The 21,595-nt window shown below is 39.2% G+C and overlaps 1 protein-coding gene across 3 annotated transcripts in view; it reads right to left on the bottom strand.

The window, feature by feature from the left end:
• The window catches only part of nisch (nischarin), a 26,691-nt gene extending 5,096 nt beyond the window's left edge, over window positions 1-21,595 (bottom strand). The window contains exons 1-24 of one of the 3 annotated variants that reach the window (XM_019359129.2): window positions 21,410-21,595; window positions 20,051-20,134; window positions 19,350-19,532; window positions 16,110-16,158; window positions 15,338-15,501; window positions 15,142-15,237; window positions 13,803-13,898; window positions 13,558-13,710; window positions 12,686-12,754; window positions 12,271-12,456; window positions 11,388-11,516; window positions 11,072-11,185; window positions 8,737-8,932; window positions 5,624-5,742; window positions 5,182-5,273; window positions 4,065-4,340; window positions 3,467-3,759; window positions 2,882-3,096; window positions 2,264-2,682; window positions 1,709-1,878; window positions 1,518-1,581; window positions 1,196-1,334; window positions 842-992; window positions 315-434 (exon numbers count right to left, since the gene is read on the bottom strand). In XM_019359129.2, coding sequence (XP_019214674.1) covers window positions 315-434; window positions 842-992; window positions 1,196-1,334; window positions 1,518-1,581; window positions 1,709-1,878; window positions 2,264-2,682; window positions 2,882-3,096; window positions 3,467-3,759; window positions 4,065-4,340; window positions 5,182-5,273; window positions 5,624-5,742; window positions 8,737-8,932; window positions 11,072-11,185; window positions 11,388-11,516; window positions 12,271-12,456; window positions 12,686-12,754; window positions 13,558-13,710; window positions 13,803-13,898; window positions 15,142-15,237; window positions 15,338-15,501; window positions 16,110-16,158; window positions 19,350-19,532; window positions 20,051-20,134; window positions 21,410-21,490 — 3,658 coding nt within the window. In that variant the 5' untranslated portion in view covers window positions 21,491-21,595. Of the gene's footprint in view, window positions 1-314; window positions 435-841; window positions 993-1,195; window positions 1,335-1,517; window positions 1,582-1,708; window positions 1,879-2,263; window positions 2,683-2,881; window positions 3,097-3,466; window positions 3,760-4,064; window positions 4,341-5,181; window positions 5,274-5,623; window positions 5,743-8,728; window positions 8,933-11,071; window positions 11,186-11,387; window positions 11,517-12,270; window positions 12,457-12,685; window positions 12,755-13,557; window positions 13,711-13,802; window positions 13,899-15,141; window positions 15,238-15,337; window positions 15,502-16,109; window positions 16,159-19,349; window positions 19,533-20,050; window positions 20,135-21,409 lie in introns of those variants that run through there. The other 2 variants (XM_019359130.2, XM_019359132.2) reach the window with 2 other exon arrangements.

Genomic DNA, 21,595 nt, shown 5'->3' with positions numbered 1-21,595 from the left:
TTTGCTTGTAACAAAGTGGGTGTTAATGTATTTGTAGAAATTTTTTCTTTTAAATAAATGGTATTATTTATAATTTTCCTTTAAAAAAAATTGCAGTTCCCTGTCTTTACGTGCACACACATCTCCTGCCTTATCACCACAAATAAATTTCAATTCCATGAGAAAGTGCTGTGCGTTCAGTAAGAGGAGATAAATGTAATAGGACAGGCACACAGGTCGGAGTATGAGCAAAAAAGCAAAGCTAATCTAGCTGAGTCCAAGAATAAAAATATAATGTTGGAATGTCATGAGAGAACAGGCGTAAATGCACTCACCTACAACTCTGAAGTACTGATCAAACAGCCCGACGTTGACGGCCAGCAGATCAGAGAGTCTGATGGACATACAGCAGCACAGACATGTGTCTGGATCTCCAGAGTCTGATATGTCCAACACTGACAGAAACAGACAGAAAGAAAAAAGGAATCAAGATTTAACAAAAATGATCTCAGGAACAGCACTGCACCCACAATGCTTCAGTCTCCACCAGAAACTAGAAAACAATGAAAGAAATACATATCAATATCTTTCACTGCACTGTTGAAAAGATTACTCTCCTCTACCACCTTCATAAGCATATAAGATGATAAAAGGCTAAAATGAACAGCTACAATTAAAAAGTAAAACAGGAGTAGTAGTAGCAGTCGTTGTAGAGACAGTGGTGTTAGTGCCAGTATCACACTTTATAACTCAAATCATTGCAAAAAGCACAATAATTCAGAAAAAAATATCAGGAATGACTCGACACAGTAATGGATAAACGTCCCGTTGATCGGGGACCAGTCACATGAGTAAATTTTACCTGAGTGATGACCCAGTGTGGCGGCCGAATCCTCCAACAGGAAGTAGATTGAATCAGTGGAGAGTAGCAGACAGCAGGTAAGTTCAGCCTCAGGAGATTTGTAGAGAATCACAGACAGCCACAGCACCTGTCTCACCTCCTCTGCCTCAGACTGATATAAGTGATATATATTTTAAAAATGACTTATAGAACATAGAATAAAGATGTCCTAAAGTTTATTTATCTAACACAATCACTACAAACATGAGTTATTAGAAAATTACTGTGTTCTGATTTGAGCTCTGTTTACAAGCAAAGTGATCACTCAGCGAGTGATTTCTTGTAATGCATATGCTTCAAAAAAGTGTTTCTTACCTGTGCTATATATCTGTGGAAGTAGGTGAGCAGCTGCTTCTCTCCCAGTCCAGCCATGAGCTTCAGACCCGGTGACAGACCAGGAATGAGGTGAGGGGAGGGTTGGTTCTCCTCCATGTGAAGACGGGAAGAGTCCCAGCTGTGAAAGAAAAGGAAAAGACAACATGAACAAGAACATTTTGGTCCATAAATATCTGGACAATGACACAGCTCTACGTGTTTTTCCTCTGTCAACCACATCAAGGTGTGGTTGAAGTGCAGACTTTCCGCTTTGATACAATTTTATTACTCTAGACTTGATGTTAATGTTTAAAGGCTGTACCTGCTGGAGCCATGTGACTGCTTGGTATTGGTACAACAGCACTGGTCTCTGGATCTATAACGGCCTGAGGAAACAACAACAGAGCGGTAATACTTGGAAAAGAAATCGGAAGAGGTCAAACAAAATGACAAAATAGAGTGAACCAACTATGTGAACTGTGTGTAGTTGGTCTTCCCCTTGTGAGAACTCACCTTGCTGTGGACAGAGCCTGGAGGGCCGGGGCAGGGCCACCACCTTCAGCCCCTCCAGAGCAGACCTTCGTTGGCTCAGCTCCCCCAGAAAGGAGCTCTTGTTCTGGGCCAGAGGAAAGAACACCAGCAGCCTGTGATCACCCAGCAGCAGCTCCACAGTGTGACTCCTTCTAGTGGACACAATACGATGATGAAAAAAAGAGATTAACCCAGATTTAAAGAAAGAAAATCAAGGAAAAAAATGTTTTGTTTATTTCTGTTTATTTTTATTTATAGTATTTATTAAAAAAGATTCAATCAAGATACAGTTATGTAAACGCTCCAACAGGCATAATGGTTAATAATGACCAACAGCTTTGTCTTTGAACTGTGGTAAATTAATAATTTTCCTGAACTTCACATCATCTTTTCTTTCTCAGGTGCTGAAATATATTCAGATTTCTTTGCTTTGTTCTAATAATTTTATATAAACTAATGAAATTATCGATTTAGAACAGAAACATACATGTCGGAGTTAACGTCTACAGTTACACCATCCACTCACACCATCTTTACCTCTGGGGATGTTGTGGGTCCGAGCAGGATGTATTGCTGACTTTGTCCCCCACTTGAGCATCTCTCTCTCTGGGGTGAAGCACCACAGAGCCGAGGGGTACACGGACAAGCCTACAAAAGGAGGAAGAGGAGGAGAGACGACGAAGGCCAGCATTGGGATTCTCTATTTCTGACAGCTCTCTGAAGTCCATCTTCAGCACCCATAGTTGTCGGTGGGTGAGGAAGAGAAGAGAGGGGAGGCTGGGCTCCTCAGATAAGATGTCTGAAAGGAGGGGATGAGTATTGAGGGCAGACGAAGAAGAGGAGGGCATGAAGAGGACGGGATAGCCTCCCTGCGCCCCTTGACTTTCCTCCAGCTCCCAGGAGTTGATGAGTGAGCGGGGAAGAAGTTGACAAGTGTTGGAGAGCCCTGGGTCAACCTGGAAGAAAGAAGGCATGTTCCTGTTTCTAAATATGACTTATGGTAAGGTAATAAAATAAACTCACAGCTCTGTTTTTATCTTTAAAAATCCAATCAAAGAATCTGAAATGGATAAATTCCAATACAAATACAAATATTCAAAACCACTGACTACATCTGAATATTAAACTGAGGCGGCTCATGTGTCACTCTCTGACCTGAAGCAGCACCGTTAGCTCAGATCTAATCTGCTGAAGCTCCTCAACCTCAGAGAAGATGTAGAACCAACAGGCTGGTTTTGCTTGCAGTCCAAAGGCGAGACAGGAGTCTGGGAGCTCAGCTTGGGAAGAGAGTGAGAGCTGGGAGTACGGGAGCAGGAGGTCTACCTGGAGGCTGAACAGCACTTCCTCTAAAGGCAGACTCAGATCTTGGTCTACAGACAGGAAAACAAAACACACATCTTAATATTTTATTCAATATTACAGCACTACACATTTTGCATTTGCAGTGTTCTCTCAAAGGTTTAACACATAAAGATGCACCATATTATAAAAAAGTAACAATACTTACATTACATTTAAGAAGCCAAATCCAGTGTTTACAATTTGCAAATTAAACCTTGTGAGATTTTTTTTTTTTTAAACAGTGACATCAAAATCTAGTTAGTTTCAGTTAATTTATAACAGAAGTGTTGTAGAAGTTAACTAGATTTCTTCTAAATCGAATTTGTATGTCAGATGGAGATAAAAATGACAAAACAGCTTCCAAGTTTGCTCCAGTCTGCATGTAGACTGTGTGCTTACCCATGCTCTGATTGGTCCTTGTGAAATCATGTGATGACAGCAGGCCCAAGAGTTGATCCGTAAGCACCAGGCATGCCAACTTCTGCTTCACCTCCTCCTCCTCCACCTGAACACAGTAGCACCACAGAACCCGGCGGACCTGGACCTCTTCCTGTTTCTCCTCACTCTGCTCCTCCTGATGGCCACCAGGCTCCTTTGCAGCAGGAGCAGGGAGCGACATGAAGGAGGGGCCGACCAGCTCCTCCACAGAGTCATCCAGACTCATCTCAAAGTAGCCATCAGTGGACCCTGGACTGGAATAATAAACACAGAATGAGCTAAAAATCATCTTCAGGTCTTTTAAATTATGAATTTTTTCCATGTTTATAAGTTGATTATCTAAAATGATCCGTCTCTGGTTATAAATATGCATCCGAAGGATCATTTCTCTCATAGCTTTTAAAAAACAGCTGGAATATAACATAGATCTGATGCATTATACTGGATTTCACACACAGTAAAGACATTTTAGAATCTCAGAAACCTTTTGACTCTGCAGATTCAGTGGTAATCTCTGGAATCCTGAAATCCAGTAACAGAATATATCTGGTTTAAATACCTGGGGCTGCCCACTTCAGTGCCCTCCACATGAGACTGAACCTCTCTGGATTCAGAGCTCTTCTCTTCCTCCCTCTCCTGCTCCTTCTCTTCCCTCTCCTTCTTCATCTTCTGCTGCCTCAGGGTGGAGCTGAGATGCTGCGTAAGCTGGGTGATGAAGTCCTTGTTGGAGGAGGACAGGGAAAGCAGCTGAGAAGGAAGCAGAGGACACCAGGCAGCGCTGCACGAGGAGCAACTGGCCTCAACAGGTCTGGATGAGGAAGAGGAGCAGACACAACTGGAGGGGAGAGAGAGGAGAGACAGATGTATTTGTTTTAATTGTTTTTGTTTAATATAAGATAAAAATGTCAGCTCATAAATACTGTTACCACAGCTTAGTTTAGCTCATCCTGCTTATTTGTAAACTTTCAGATAAATACAAGCTCACTGAAAACACTCTTATCACCAAAAGGAGGATGATGGTTTCGCCCTTTACCCACAAGTCACAGGTCACAAACCTGTGTAATACTCTGCTGTTGCTGATATATGAATTCAGGGAGCATATTTATATTTATTAATGGACTGGTTCTACTCTCCTTGAGAACTCAAAGCACTTTAAAACCACATATCTCTAATCATATTTCAAGTATTTATCATCATAGTAAAAATGTAGGTAAGTGTGCTTTTTACGTTTTCTTATTGTACGTTTAATTAGCGTGGCATATTGTCCAGGGCTCTGATTGGAGGAGCCAGAGACACTCACCCTGGACTGAGCCAGTAATGTCATCTCCATGCACCGTAGAAGTAACACTGGAGGATAACCTTATTTCATCTCAGTTTGTTTTTTTAATCAGGCCTGACTGGTGAATATATAGATGCACATTTTTGCTGGTTTGTTTTTTAATGTAAAGCTATGCCTCTATCCCCACTCATTTACACAGGAACATCCAAATATCAACAAAAAACCAAGATTGGCAAGACTGCTGTCAATTAGTGAGACTTCTACAAAGACTTATTCACTCACATTTCCGCTGTTGAATTATTGTCACTGAACCTCAACAACCTCCGTATATATTACATGTTAAAAGCCAATTTTAATTTTACATTTTATGGTAACAGCACTATTATCTGATACTGACCAGACAGTAGCAGAAGTAGAAGTAGTAACAGTAGTAATGCTTGTAGAAGCCCCAGAGTGAGTGTGTTCAGACAGAGTGACTGGTTGTTGCATCTGAAAACACAAAGACACACAACAATAAAGATCAGCTGACTCTAAACAAGATCTACCTCCACCTGAACACCTCACATGCAGTCTTGTGCTTTAACCTGTCCAAAGTGATAATATAATAAGAATTTAACTGTCTTCCTTTGATGTGTTTTTCTTTAAAATTAGCAGTAACCTTTAAACATTTTGCACAAACATATCAGGTAGATTTTAAATTAATAAATGTCATTTAGGATCATTTGTAACTAACCAATACTACCAATCCCATCTAACCAAACACTTCCCCTTCTAACTAATATCCTATTGGTGTGATGGCAACAGACCCCTCCCATCTCCGATGCTTGTGTGTGTTTAACCTGTGCAGAGTCAGCAGACGGGAGGTGTGTGTTGGTGCTAAAGCTTGCAGGGGGAGGTGTAGGATCCACAGGAAGGGGAACACTGGGGGGAACTGGGGCTTCTTCTCTGCTCGTCACATCTGAAACAAGAAAGCAAACACATCAGCGATGCTGGGAGTGAAATCATTGGCATACATCAAACCCTTGGTTTGAGGGTATCACACCTTGGTTAAAAGCTAAACCATTTAAATTTCGGTACATAAACTTCTTTTAACAAATGGAATTACGTTTCAGAAAATAATAGCCATAAATAAGGATCAGCAAACATGCTTAAATTTTTAGTTTTGAAAGATTAGTATCCACATCTTGTTAAAAGGTGGTTAGTGAACAGGTATCACAGGAACTACAGCGAAACATTAATAAATGTCAGCAGCGGTATTATCAAGCTACAACCTCTGGGACTGAAAAATGAAGCCGAGCAGTAACTCAGAGGTCTGGAATCAGGCTTTTTTTAATGGGTTTTGTTTTGAGGTATAGCAAGGTTTTATTTAAGAATTAAAAAGAGTGAAAATTAAATGTTATGAAGGCTGAAGCTGAAGGAAAGGCTTTACAGTTTGGTTCAGAGAGACTCTGTCTTTATTTAGACTCTCTAAACCAGAGGACAGAAAGCTGTTAGAGTAGTTTATGAGCTTTACATTGTGTACAGTTTCATCACTGTTCCACTTAACCACGTTTTATGTATGTGGCTAGAGACGCATGACTGACAGAAAAGTTCAGGATATCCTAGAGCTGGGCGATAAAACGATAACGATATGTATTGCGAAATAACTTTTTCTCGATAGAAAAATTTAACTATTGCGATAGGCCTCATCTCTCTTGTCCTCTTAAAAAAAAAAAAAAAGAACAGCCAATCCAAATTAAGTAGCGCAGAGCCGAACCAATCACAGCCGCAGCGTCACGTCACGTGACTTGTTACGTACAGCACAAGCGCCAAGGCGCACATGTGTATTTGTTTTTGCAGCCGTGCAGCCCGGGTAATGAAGGAAAGGAGTTTGCCGACTAGAGAAAAATCAACCGAGAGCGTGAGCGAAGGTTACCGAAGAAAAAACAGATGATGGTTCCAATGCCGGAGAGCTTGTCGAACGGAAGGGCCACAGAAGTTCCGTAGTGTGAAGGTATTTCGGCTATTTCAAATCTGACAAAAAACAGAGTAGCGCGCACTGTAAATTGTGCCGAAAGCAAGTCTGGAAATACAATAAACCGGTGCATGCTCAATCTCTGACTGAAAGCGCTAATTCGTCATTCGGCTTTTGTCAGACTAAAGTCACTGTTAAAACTGTTTGAAAAGCTAAGCTATACAACAAGGAGAGATTGAGAATTTCCTTTTAGTTCTCAGTTTATTTGATATTGACAAAAGTTAGTCAATTTGTCTGTTCTTCTGTAAAACGACCTAAGATTTATTTTTAGAATTAAAATTTTGTTTCTAAGTGGAATTGACAATTTAGTGGTCTGTTTTGTTTGTTCTATTTTGAAACTTAAACGCTTTAGCGGCTGCCTTTTGTGTAGTTTGCAATATTTGCCTTTATTTATCTGAAACTGAAGTCTCATGTTCCTTAAGTACATCTACCCTGTTGAACTTATTATGGGAAATATTTTAATTAAAACAAGCTGCTAATTATTTCACATTTTACTTGTGAGCAACGGCACATTTAAATCTTACAAATATAGTTATTTGGCTTATATCGTGATATATATCGTTATCGCCTGAAATGAAAAAAACATATCGTGATATGAAAAAATCTTATATCGCCCAGCTCTAGGATATCCTCAACAGAAATGAGCTTTACTGACTCATCCACTTACATCTGACTCTTTTCACAAACTTTTACAGCTTAAAGAGTAAAAAGTAGTGGAGACCCGGCATATTGTCAGCTGAGGTAAACAGCAGATGGACAGCCTACAATCACTACAGGTGAACTGCGGCCTGAGTTTTGAGGTGACTCAGGGGTAAAAACATAAAATACCAGAAAACATTTATGCATACCCGTGTCTTTTTTATTATTCCTGATTTATTAAGTACGTGGTCCCTCACTTATCACGGGAGTTACGTTCTAAAAATAATCCGCGATAGGTGAAATCCGCAAAGTAGCCAGCTTTAATTTTTTTCAATTATTATAGATGTTTTAAGGCTGTAAAACCCCTGACTACACACTTTATACACTTTTCTCAGACAGGCATCAACATTTTCACACTTTTCTCTCTTGTTTAAACACTCTCAAAGTTCAAACCTTCATAGAAAAATAAGTCCAGTATTATAGAGTGAAACTAAAGGCACCCGCAGTTGCCTTTGATGGCGCAAAACGTTTCATCGACATTGTTGTGTTTGTTGGGGAGAAAACAAACATACAGTGCAGCACTTCAGAGTCACAGTGCTAGCGATCGAAGATTTGTGTAAATTTGACAAGCTGGACGCATTCTGTACTGACAGGAGACACAGCATGAGATTGATTGACAATGGTCTACAGCCAATCAGGACAGAGAACACAATGCACTGTAAAAAAGACATGCAAAATTGCACACAAAAAAGTCTGCGAAACAGCGAGGTCGCGAAAGGTGAAGCGTGTTATAGCGAGGGACCACTGTACTTATATTCAATTTTTTATTTATTTATTTTTTACACAAACGGTAGCAGCAACAGGTTGACCGGCCGCGGCAATTATGAGGTACATTTTACATTTTTTTTTTTTTTTTTTAACTCTTTACTGATGGAAGCATGTTTGTCCTATCACAGCCACCATAGCTAGGATTATGCACTGCAATCTGATATCTACTAGTGATCTAGCAGTGAGATTTTACACACTGTAATAAAATGCAACAATCGCCTTTAGGCATGAATTCAACATCCTTTGTGCTTTGCAGGAAACTCAAGGATGCCGTAAAAACAAATTTCTAAAACTCAACTCAAACTAGTCACGTGTTCATTTCACAAAACTTAACTAGTTTGTTGATCAACGCCCAATTTATAAATGATTTAGAAGTAGTATTGAACCATCTGGCTGCTGTCCTTTAGTAGAAACAAAAACAAACACCCCCCCCTCCCTCAGCATGACACAGCCTGATACATACATGATTACCTTGGCTGGGGCAGGCAGCCTGCTGGGCCGAAGAGGTAGAAGAGGAAGAGGAGGAGGACGTGACAGCAGCAGGAGGAGCGACAGAAGAGGGAAAGCAGGTGGATGGGAGAGGAGAGGAAGAGGAGGTCGGGAGAGGGGAGGAGGACGAGGAGAGGAGAGGAGGTGCAGCAGCAGAAAGCTTGGTCTCCTCACTGATCTGACGGGAGGACAGAGAGGGGGGAAGCCTTCAGAGATCAGCAGTCATCTACACATCACATCACAACTCTATGACCAGAGCTCCATCAGCAGCAGAGCAACAAATGACCTTTTTTTAAGATCTAAAAACAGATTTTAGACAATCTCTGATGATATATGAAAAAAACAAACATAAAAACCAAACTATTTGTAGCAGTCTGGTGCCACTCTATAACGGTGAAGTTAATGAGCTAAATCTGTGTGCCTATAGTTTAAACAACTGACAGGTTTTGTAGCTTTAACTCTTTCGCCTATAAAGAGTTTTAAGGGTTATTCCTATTAGGCTTCCAAGGGTTGAAGAGTTAACAAACTACAGTGAATATTCTGTGTGCCTCTATTTTTTTAACATTTTGTTCCTACCGACAGGCTTTGCAAAGATGAAGAGATATTAAAATATTTGGGTTCCCAATCAATGACTTTTAAACATTCTCATTTAAACAGGAATCAGCTTAATATTTTTACAATTTTTTTAAGTGGTGTCAAGATACATGTATGAGGACTTAGGACATATATCAGTCATGCACACAGAGTCAGTTATGACCCTTTGCTAAGCCTACTGCATGTTATAGAATTAGTGTTAGTAGAATAGTCAGGACTCTATCATGGCTTTGTTTAAATGAGACGAGATGCATTATTAGTATTACATGTATTTCATGAATAATAAATAAGTTGTAATTTGGCTAAAGTTTGGTCAGTGTTCGTAGCATGTGTGTGAAACCTTTGAAGCTTCACAGGCCATTATGAGTAAAGACTACTTTGGAGGCTAAATATCCAAACAGCAACCCTAAGTAATTTATAAAGTCCTTTCCTGACCTGAATTTGTTAAACTTGTTACCTTCCTTCCTGTGACACATACATGTCCTGACACACTATGCAAAAGCTGCTTTTGCAGGTTCTTTTTCAACTTAAACACAGATTTAGCTCATACATCAGTTATGTTGCAACGATTTATTTATATTTGATACACTTTGAATATTTCTGCTGCTGATGTGCAATATGTGTTCAATCAGAAAATGTTAGCATGAAGGTGGTGTCCAATTGCAATTCCTTATTTACCAAGAAAACTACACAGCTCCTTACACAGAATAATTAACATAGCTAATAAAACATCTGCTAAATTTTCAAGGCTTCAGGATCTGTTAGTGAATAATATGATGTCAGAATAACTATGTTAGTTACATCTAACTGGTGGGCTTGTACACGTCATGATTATTGATTGAGCTACAATCAGGTTAAAGTTATGAAACAACTACAGCAGGTTTCAGGGTTAATTCATCTAAAAGATAAGATGACAGAGTTCAACTAACAAAGGCACAGTCTGACTTCAATTTCAATTTTTTTATTTATACAGCACCAAATCACAGCAACAGTCGCCTCAAGACACTTTGTATTGTAAGGTAGACCCTACAATAATAACTTCAAGACTCTGTCACATATGACTGACATCAGTGCACAACATCAGTTTGGTTCCTCTCACAGTGTTCAAGTACACCAATCAGCCACACATTAAACCCACAGACAGGTAAAGGTAATTACCTTGTTACAATGAAATTCTGAGTCATTCATAACAATCAGAGATACACTCAAATGTTGTTGCAGTCCAGGCACGACCCCCTAAGGTAAAGTGACTGCCATATCAAAGGGCAGGGGAAGACAAAGGCTGACTCACAGGTTCCAACCCCTCAATGCATCGGACCCAAAGGATCGGCTGCCAGACACTACAGGACAAACCCAGAGGTCCCACAGAACAACAAGTGTCACGATAACCTCGTAATGATGAGGGAAATGTCAATAATGCCCATGTGATGATATTATAGGTACTTTTTCCCATGATTTGTACAGTTATGTAAAATAATAATAAACACAAAATCAATAAAAATACAGATATTACTTCTCAGAATTGTTTTGGGGGCGTGGGAGGGACCTACATGATTATAAGCAGGTAGTTTTAATGTTGTGGCTGATCAGTGTGCAACAATAATGATAACATGTACTGTGAACATTTTATCATGTTTCAGTACTAACTTACATGAATGCTGCTAGTTTAACTACACAAACGGACACTAAGCCCTTCGGTGGGCCTTAGGGTGACAGAGTCTACCTTCTTGTCGCTGCCGCTCATGCGGTCTTTGGCTTCTTTGGCTTTCTGAATGGCTTTCAACACTTCCACAGTGTCCAGCTCCTTTTCCGTTGTCGCTTTACAGTCCAGGCAAACCTAAAAACATAGAAAGAAATAAAGAATTAACACAAAGATAAAAACATGGAGAATAGAAAGACAAGCACTGTGGTGAAGTGGATGATGCAAGTGTATTGTTGTAAGAGCAGTCAGAAAGGAGTGGAAAAAAAAAAAGTTGTGTGTGCCGAAACAGTAATAGCATAGAAGGAATAATAGTGTGTGGTAGGTTTTGGTTGCACACCTCTGCTGCACGATCCCCAAACTGGGCCAGGACTTTGGTTCTGTAGTCTGGGATGATGCAAATGGGGTTACTGGACAGGTTGAGTTTCTCCAGACAGGGCAGAGAGCCGATGTTCCTGATTTCCTCCAACTAGAAAAATACAAACACACACACAGTGAAAACATGACGCTGCAAACCTCAGCCAAGGCTGCACACCCCACCTGAATCAAAATCCTCGGTCCAGACAGAACTTGGTTTATGATAGGGGTTTTTTTTAAATATCAAGAGGACATCTTTCAGTTTTTATTATTTCTATGTTACATTAATTCCTGGATCTAGTTCCAAAACTTTTAATCCTCTTAGTTGAACCCATACCCAGCTCTGGTAAAATGATAGCGCAAATCTATCCATTAATATTTCTATGCACTGAAGCATGAAATAGTATTTTATGAGTAATGTTGCTAACAAAAGGGCGAAACAACGGAATCACAGAAACTCTTTGGAGACGTTTACAAACCAAGGTGTTAACGAACTCTTGTAGATATCAAGATTTTTTATTTATTTGTTTTTTAATGCTATAATCAGACTTATTGTTCGGAAGTACAGCAGGTTTATACTTCTTAAGGCAATTCTTCAAGAAAAGGATACAAACTGAGAAGCAAGGAGCCCTATATATTATGTAAGGTAAAATAAAATGTCAGGTTTAATCATTTCAATACTCGTTTACATCTTTTATATACATGTTTTTTTGTTTTCTCTAGTTTTTTAATATAATTTTTACACAGCAATGTAAAAAAAAAAAAAACTTTTACATTTTAGATATGCCGTCTTGCAACATACCATGAATAGAGAAATGTTTTTGTATTCTCCCACATGGCCATCAGGGTGTCCTTGGTGTGCTTACCTGTGCCAGCTGGTTGTGGCTTAGGTCCAGGTTGACCAGAGAATAGAGCTTTGTGAGACCGGTCAGTCGGTCCAGCTGGTTACCAGCCAGGCTCAAGGTTTTGATGTTCCCCAGACGAGTGTGAGCTGCTTCCAGAACCCGGAGGTTGTTGTAGGACAGATCCACGTGGACCAGATTGTACAGGTGCTGTGAACACAAGGAGGTCATTTCTGTTTACACATTTAAAAAAATAACACACATTTAACACCACTACATTGCTCCAGTGACATTTAAGACTATAGATATTGTCCAATCATCCTGAAAATAACAACGTTGTTTATTTTATCAACTATAAAAATATTTTTTGATGTTTCAGGAATTATGCAGACACCGATACGAGGCATGCCCTGTCCTCATTCTTCATTCTGTCACATACCTGGAGGTTTTCCACTGAGGACAGCTGGTTGTAGCTCAGATCCAGAAACTCCACCTTAGGCATCAGTTTCTACAAGAGAAATAAACTCAATGTGAGCAAACTGATCCAGCCAAATCATGCCTTTATTTAAATACCCATCTGTTTTTATCCCTGTATTTTAACCCCAAGACCTGATGTTTGCAGCTGTGAGGCTAATTAAAAAACTGGGAAAAACTTTCCCATTACAAAATAAACAAGGATTGTTTTAAATAATGAAAAAATATGATGGTGAAATAAGCATGATATGTCCCCTTTAATAATATACATGCAAAACCGAGGAAAATACAATCTTCCCATTGAATTTTTTGTGATTTCCTGTCTCTTTGGGGCTAAAAGAGGCCACCCAAACACATCAGATATCAATGGAAAGCCCAAGATGTTCTCTATTTAATACATCAGGACTTTATGTCCATTATGGAGGACATAAATGAATAGGCTGATTCTCAGGAGGATATAACTGTAACAGCTTGTTTCTGTGACTGAAAATAGCAGAGGAGAGCTGTGAAAAAAAAAATCATCATCATGTAGTTTGGTGTTAGGTTTTGTCCATCATTTTGTTAAGATACCTGGGTGGAAATTTTCTGTTTGTTTTTTTTTTTTTTATATTTTTTCTTACAGCAGAAATCTCATATTATTATGTTGTTTAATTAAATAGACAACAACTTACAATGTGTATCATCTGGTAATGTTATTATGTACCATATTATCTGTGGTGTATTTTTCCATTATTTCACTGTGAGGAAAACAAACAAAAACTGCTTTTAAACATAATTACTGACTGAACTCTGGGTGAAGCTGCTGATGTCGTAGGTTTTGGTGGGTGTGTTTCTCACCACTGAGCTGTCGATGCTATTGATGCAGTTGTGACTCATGTCCAGCGTGGTGAGGTTTCTCCACACAGGGATGACAGCGGTGACCGGACACCCAGACTCCACCCCCTCAGGCTCCCACTGCGAGAACTCACTCGCCTCTGGGACAAGGATAGACTGAGGTGTCACATAAATGAAACACAGTATCAGTATAGTGCAACACACAACAATAATACTCAGACATGTACTGTATTTGATCTAAAATGTACCATCATAGATTCGGTGGAGCGATGGATGCTCATCGTCACCAAGCTCGACCTCAGAGAGGACAAACCACGAATCTGCTGAGAGCTGCACTCAGTGATCTGAAGACAGACACAACAGTAATATTGTAAGAAAACATCCCACCACAGTTTACTAAACTGATGACGTTCTTAAATGCAAATCCTCTGTCCTTTTACATCAGTACTCAGAGACTGAGTAAGCACGTTCAGCAAAAAACAAAACTAAGGCAGGTCTGTGTGTTAAAAGATGAAGGACTTTATCTCACCGCTGATCATTTACATTTGGAGAAACTTGAAAGAGTGATAAGGGATACTGCATCAGCATCTCCCATTCTTTTTTCTGTTTGAACTCTGAAGTGAAATTCACATTAAAATAAAATTATTCAGATCAACAGCTGAGGTTTTTTCACACTGGACACAAAGAAACAAACAAACAAGTTTTTATTTTGTTTGTTATCTTTTTATGAGTTTTTATCGTCCAAGTAAAAAAGTACAATTTAGTTCGACATGAAACGCCTCGTCTTCACTAACTGGAGTCCCCGAACTGGACCTCACGATAATGTTTCTGCTGCTGGTGCCTTTGGAGTCAATTTAACAAAATTCCCCAAATTCCCTATGGCTTGTTGTGAGATACAGCCTATCCAAGAAGTGTGTGCTTCAATTTTAGTGAATAAAATTCAAGTTTTTTATTTGTCTGTTGCTTACAGTGTCTGTGAATAGCACCTGTACAGTTTATGGATTAATAACAAGCTTACCTTTTTTTTTACTCAAAGAAAACAAAACAAAAAACAAGAGCACACAACAGTGTGTGCTCTTGTTTTTTGTTTTGTGGTAAACAACTTGTAAGCACGCAGCAAAAAGGACCCTCAAGCGCGCTACGTCCATTCTCAAAATTTCAGCTCAAACATGCCACTGGACGAAGCTTTTGACCCTCAAAACACGGAGCGCCAACTCTTTTATGAGCACATTGCATTGTGTTTATAAAAATAATAAAAACAGCTTTATTTAATCATTTTCAACCCTAACACTAGCGTGACCAGTTCAATTCAGGCCAAACAGCTCTTCTACCCTACGGCATGCATACTGTATGCCCTTAACTCTTAACCCTCCCAGTGTTCCCAGCAAATTTACAAAAACAAAATCAGTGATTTATTTTTGGTAACAAAGAAAATCCGAGAAAAGCCTTCAGCAAATGTTCAAACTTAGCAAACGTTGTCACACTGATTAGCAATGCCAGTAAAGCTTTCCTCATTGCATCCACTAATAAATCACATTGATACATAAAAACAGACAAAACATATTTCATGGACAGAGAGACAGTTACCTCTATTTGCAGCAGGGATTTGAAAACAGACAGGTCAAAGGGGAGACTCGTCTCCTGAATATTACTGGTTCCTACTGGACCTCTGGTACCAGAAATCTGAGAAACAAAGACAAAAACCAGTGAGAGCCTTCACCACCTCTGCTGCTCAGAGGGAAACGACATGACAGGGATTTCTGGTGTATAAGTGGTGTATAACCTTGAGGTATCGCAGCCTGCAGGTGAAGTCGAGGATGTGTCCCAGGTCTGTTTTGGCGTCTCCATTGCAGCAGGTTGGTTTGGCCATCCGCAGCTGCTGGGAGACGGAGAAGAGCTGCAGAGGACAGAGAGAAAACACCTCGCCGGCTTGCAGCAGCTGCTCGCCTACAGCACACAAACAGACAGTGTGACACCGAGCACTATGCAAACCAGGTGTGTCAAAGTCATCTTTTCATTCTTTTCATTGTAAAACAAACAATAAAAAAAAGAGCTCCACATTTACTTAAACGTATAATAAACAACACGAACTATCTTTTTAAACATTTAGAAAAAAATCTTATATATTATCTTATTTTTCTTGAGTATACAGTAATTACATGTATATTACAATTTTAGAGTATTATGGAGCTACACACAGTTGTACTTTACTCCTTACTATTTATTGAAATCTAGAAATGGTTTTAACTTTCGATAAATGCTGAGTGGTGCCTGCAGTGGCATCCTCCCACAGGAGTCAATATTTATGATTCAAACATTTTCAATAGAAAAATAGAATTATGAATGAGGTCTATACAACTTTCACACACTGCAAATACACTTTGTGCCTATTTGGACCCTAACATGTCACATGTAAGACACCCTTGGTCTACACACTCGTTATTTTCTTTGCAGGGAAGTCTGTTATATGTTCACATATACAGCTTCAAACAGTTATTTACAAATCAGATGTTAACAAGACCTCTAAAGCAGGTCCACTGTGTCTGCTATCCTACCTTTATGGAACAACTCCTCAGCCAGCGCTGCAGTGATGCCATTGATTTCCTGGAAGAGAAAAAAAAAGTATATTAACTTTAAAATAACTAACAGTTGTCGTTACTCGAACATGGAGTCATCACCTACAAATTAACTGAATTTAATAATATTAGGTTGTGTTTGGACGATGACACAATAAGAAACACCTGAGATAAGATTTTATATAATCGTCACTATTGTCACTAGTCTGTTACCAGACATAGTAGTTGTTTAACCTAATTGTTAACACTGTCACTGGTGCACAGTGCTGGTAAATCGTTGCGTCGTAAATGTTAGCCACCATCTGCCACCAGATGGAGCATTTTGTTGACAAATACCTTAAATCTGTTAATCTAGGCCCAATCTTTTTGTTAATACTTTTATTGTTAGTTCTTTTAAAGGTGAAAGAATGAGATTAAGGATACAGGCGGTGGAAACAGGCTTTCTCCGAAGGGTGGCTCGGCTCTTTTTTAGCATAGGGTGAGGAGTCCAGTCATTTGGGAAGGGCTCAGAGTAGAGCTGCTACTCCTCAGGTTCTCTAACATCTGTTAGATGTCGTCCGTCTGAGTAACAGCAAATAGAAAATGTTTCCTAGAATATCTACGCCCATTTTACATTCAAGCTTTTTATTATATTACATTTAGATTCTGAATTACTGAATCACTTTTAATCACCTTTCAAAAATTTTCAGTTTATTAAAAGTTCTGCTTGATTGTAACTTCCCACCTACCATCCTTGTATTTTACTAATATTTCTTTAATTCTGTTTCTTCTACTGTAAATTGACTTGATACCAATGTTGACACCGATGCAGATCATAGGTCACACTCTTTATTGATTCCTGATCTATTTTCTATGTGGGGAAAAAAGGCCTTTGAAGTTTCTGAGTCTGAACACAGAGCTTGCATGTGACTGAGGTATGCAAAAACTCCACTGATATGAGTTTTACGTCACTGTTAAACAATGCGAAATGACAGAAAGACACGCCAGCAATGATATATAAACAAAAAAGCTTGGAGCCATGCAAATGCAACCATCACTATGGCTGATCATCATTTCTTTACTGATGCTTTCACAAAAGTTTTTTTTTCAAATAACATTAACACAAATCAACCTCCAACCATGTTTTAAAAAGGTCCATTAAGAATCAGCCATATCCTTGTAACTGGGTTAAAGACTTTGGTTCGTAGTACTTAGAGCTGCGCCTGCAGACACCTGGATCTGTCAGCTGTCTTCCTTTCAAACACATCACACTTCGATGTAACTGAACATTAAACAGGAGATACAGATTCCCACTATCATTCCAAACAAAGTTATCTGCTACAGTCACATGCTGTTCACTTCAAGTCACATGAGAGGTTTTCCTGTGTGTGCTTTGCCGTGCAGGCTTCTCAAACAGTGGCCTCTTGTTGTTAATCAATTATCGTCATAATGTGATCACTGTCTCTGTCATCACAAAGCCTTAAACCACTGTGTGTGTTATCAGACTATACTTGCTTTATACAAGACTGATCTATCACAAAAAATTAAGTCACAGAAATTATATGATACAAAGAAACAGAATATACTAGTTATTCTTGATACATGGATTCAGTTTTATCAACTGTTCAGCCCAGCTGATTTACACAGACCCCAGTGGTTTCTTTCAATGGGCAACTGGGCCATTCATGTAGCATTGAGATTTTATCTACATCTAAATTTGTTGCATGATGAATTCGTGTGAAACTGTGACAAACCTAACAAAACCATCAGATCTCTGCCTCCAGATGTTAACCTGTATAATCAGTCAGCTCAGTATGATGAGAAATGAGCCACAGAGTGAGGAATCCATGAGGTGCTTTTTTTTTTTAAGATGTTTTCACTCTTGTCTAAATCAAGGTCTTTATTTTGCTGAACTCTGTATAAGGATAATTTAAAAAAGGCCAGCTATGAAATCTAACAAGGTGACAGTGAACTTTGGGATTAGTTTTCAACCAAGCCTAGACGTTGAGAAAAGACCAGTTAAAGATGGTTATTCAGTATTGTTTGCTGGGATGACGCTGTGGGATTAGAACATTACCGTGGGTAATGTCTTCATCCGTAAGAAGGCTGTAAAACTGACAATGACTCAGAGCTCAGGATGAAAGTTGCAGCCAAACTCATGACGTGATCAATTCTTACAAACACAGCATCCATTGTGCAAAACACTGTGACACGTACAAACATGATGTATTTTTTACACTTTATCAGCACGTTTTACAGCCCTTAAATGGAGAATAATCCACTTCACCATGACTTTCCTTCATAAAAGCTACAGTCCAATAAATACACTCAGTTCGATTTCATCAAAAGGGCTCAGTATTTTTTATTTGAAACATTGTCTGTAATTTATTGCGATTGAGGTTAAATTGTTAATGTTTTAAACTTTATATATATTTTATACATGATTTACATCCTCACATACTGTCTATATATTATGAGTTTTTTTAAATACGATGTTGTAAATTGTTTAATCAGGCCTATAACTGATGGATGGTATCTTGTGTTTACTGTGATGAACTGCTTTGACGTTAATCTTAAATGGAGAGTCTTCTTCTCAGGGGTGGGTGCCATGTGTTTGGGCTGATGTCACTTCAGGATAGTGTTTTGACATAAAGTTAATTTTTTGACACCTGTTTCTATAATGTTATACTGAAGCTTATACCTACTGATAGCTGTAATTGTGCTGATTGTACGAAGGGAATGCTTTTACATTCAAGAGAGATAAAAAACTGTAAAAATAAAAATGAGATATTACTGCTACTGCTTGTAGATTCTCTAGTTTAGAAAAAAACCTCTAAGCTGGGAAACTTAAGTGCAAAACATTTAACACAAAATAAGGTCAATCTAATCAAGACAGCAGGACAAAACTAAATAGTTCAATAGTTCAGTCTTGCTGTGTCAACAGTTAACGTTTTGTTTCAACACGAAGTCGCATGTTGAAATGGGAAGAAAAAAAAAGAACAAGAGAATGTAAGTGAGTGTTTGACTGGTTTAGTCTGAAGAACCTTACTAGTCTACACAGAGTCTTTATCTCAAAAGTGTCTAACAGATTTAAAATGAATGGGAACATCTAGATCTTATCAACCAGCATGACTCTCTGACCTCGTTTTCTTTGCTGTAGTGAAGACCAAACAGACCTCCACTCCAAACTGAGGTTATTCTAAACTATGAACTGCACACTTGTTTATAGGCTGTACTCACGTAGAGATGAAAATGTAGGAAGTTGGTGAGCGGTGTGGGCGTGGCTTGAGGAAACTGCTGGAGAAGAGTCTGCAGGTAGAGCTCCAGCTCCTTCTGCCGCCGCTCCACCAGACTCTTTGAGTTCTTTCCCAAGATCTTCTTAGGAGGAAGCAGTCGTCTGTCTACCTTTTTCTCTGCCGTAAGCTTAAGAGGAAACAAACATCAGGAGTAAAACCAGGTTTGATTTTCATAATAAAACAATCCTGCAGCCAAGAAACAAATGTTTCCTTGGTGCAGAGAACATGAAAAGTTGTAGCTCTTCTCCATTTTATATCATTGTGTTTGATAAGACTTATCAGAATGCCATTCAAACAAGAGAGAAATTGACATTAAAAAAACTTGAGGAAATTGTTAGAGATATTTTTATGAACACAATTTATAGACAGTAAATTGTCCTATTAAAAAGTGTGAATGTGTCCATCTCTCTGTGTTAGCCCTGTGACTGTTGGTAGTTTACTAGAGCACAGGTGTCGAACTCCAGGCCTCAAGGGCTGGTGTCCTGCAGGTTTTAGATGTGTCCCAGTGACCCAGGGTGATATCTAAAATCTACAGGACACCGGCCCTTGAGGCCTGGAGTTCGACATCCCTGTACTAGAGGCTTCAGACTAAAAAACTGAAATGTTGATGGTGGCATAAGGCTGCTCACTGGCCCACTCTATTACCTTCTCATGGAGGTCGTAGAAATCACTATAGCGGTGCTTCACAGTCCACCTGTGCTGTCCATCCGTCACATCAATGATGTAGACCTGAAACATCAGAGAAGCATATATTAAAATCTCTGACCCAGCAGAGGTTTTCCTGCATATAACAATTTTTGATCTCCACCAAAGAGGTTTTGGTATTTCTGCCAAAGGAAAATCACCAAGACTGTGATAAAATATTCTTGACCAATTACATTTTAAGTCGGTTTAAATTCATTAAATCGTTAAACACATTTTATCAAATAACAGAAAATCCACAGAGCCTTTTCCTTAACTATATGCAGAATAATCATGCGTACATTCATAGTAAACACCAAAGGAAATACCCTGATCAATATACTGATAATTAACTATAAATGTAACCAGGAAGACATGCGCACCCAAGCCATTTTTAAGGAACGATCAGGCTCTCCCTCAGAAATAGGTATCATATTTGGGAAATGTCATAAAACAATACAATGTATTTGAGGGGTTTTTGAGCTGAGTGTTTGCTTGTTTCCAGGATCAGATGAACCCAAATGTTTCCTGAAGCAAGAGCTTCGAGGTACAGCTGTTGTATTTAAAGTGCAGCCAGCCTGGCTATGTGGTGACTCACTAGACAAAAATGCCAGAAATCGACAAATGCATCACACCTAAACCAAATAAAAATGTATTGAACTAGGGGGACAGTTGATACTAAATTCAAGCGTTCAGGTTCTTTGCGGATTAAAAGCATCTCTTTAATTCAGAAAAACATGGCAAAAACTATTATGTGAACGAATTACTCTCCCATATTAAGCTCCATTCAGATGAAAACGTGTGGTGACATTAGTTGTTTTTAAAGCTGAGTGACCTATATTAATAATCAATTCAAAACCTGGTGTTTTTTCTCTGTCCTGCTGTCTTGAGAAATGATTTAACTTACAAGAGGCAACAGGAGCAAAACGGGTTATCAGCCATATTAAATAGCACAGAGCGTTACAACACACAGCACACTGTCATACAAGAAAGGAACAGAAAAAGACTGAATCCATAAAAGACAATCAGATTTACACATTTAAGAGGAAACACTGTAAACCAACCGAAACCGTGTGTGAAAATTAAGGCAGCAGTTAGCGGTTAGCCTGTGAGCTGCTCCTTCGGCTGCTTTTACCATGCTCTGAAGAATAAAGACATAAACATCAGAGAAGTATCCATCTCCATGTAAAGTCCAGTACAACACACCCACTGTCTGGGGAACTCGGAAATATTACTCGCTGTTTTTCCGATACACCTGGAAGCCGGGAAAGCTACAAGCTAAGCTAACTGGTATTAAGCTAGAGAGAGCGGAGCGGATCTTACAGTGTAGTTTTCCACCAACTCTGAGCCGACAACAGATACTTTTCTCTCCGAAACCTCCTCCGTAAACGGGACGGGCTCCATGCTGTGATCAATGAGAGCAGATTATCTGTTATTGAGGGAAACAGTTGCTAAAGATGCACAGCGTTTCTTTTCAGTCAGCCGCCTCCTGCCGCCATGTTTGTTATG

Source organism: Oreochromis niloticus, linkage group LG5, assembly GCF_001858045.2.
Source record: "Oreochromis niloticus isolate F11D_XX linkage group LG5, O_niloticus_UMD_NMBU, whole genome shotgun sequence".
Classification (NCBI taxonomy): Eukaryota; Metazoa; Chordata; class Actinopteri; order Cichliformes; family Cichlidae; genus Oreochromis; species Oreochromis niloticus.
This window is presented reverse-complemented; position numbering and strand designations above follow the sequence as displayed.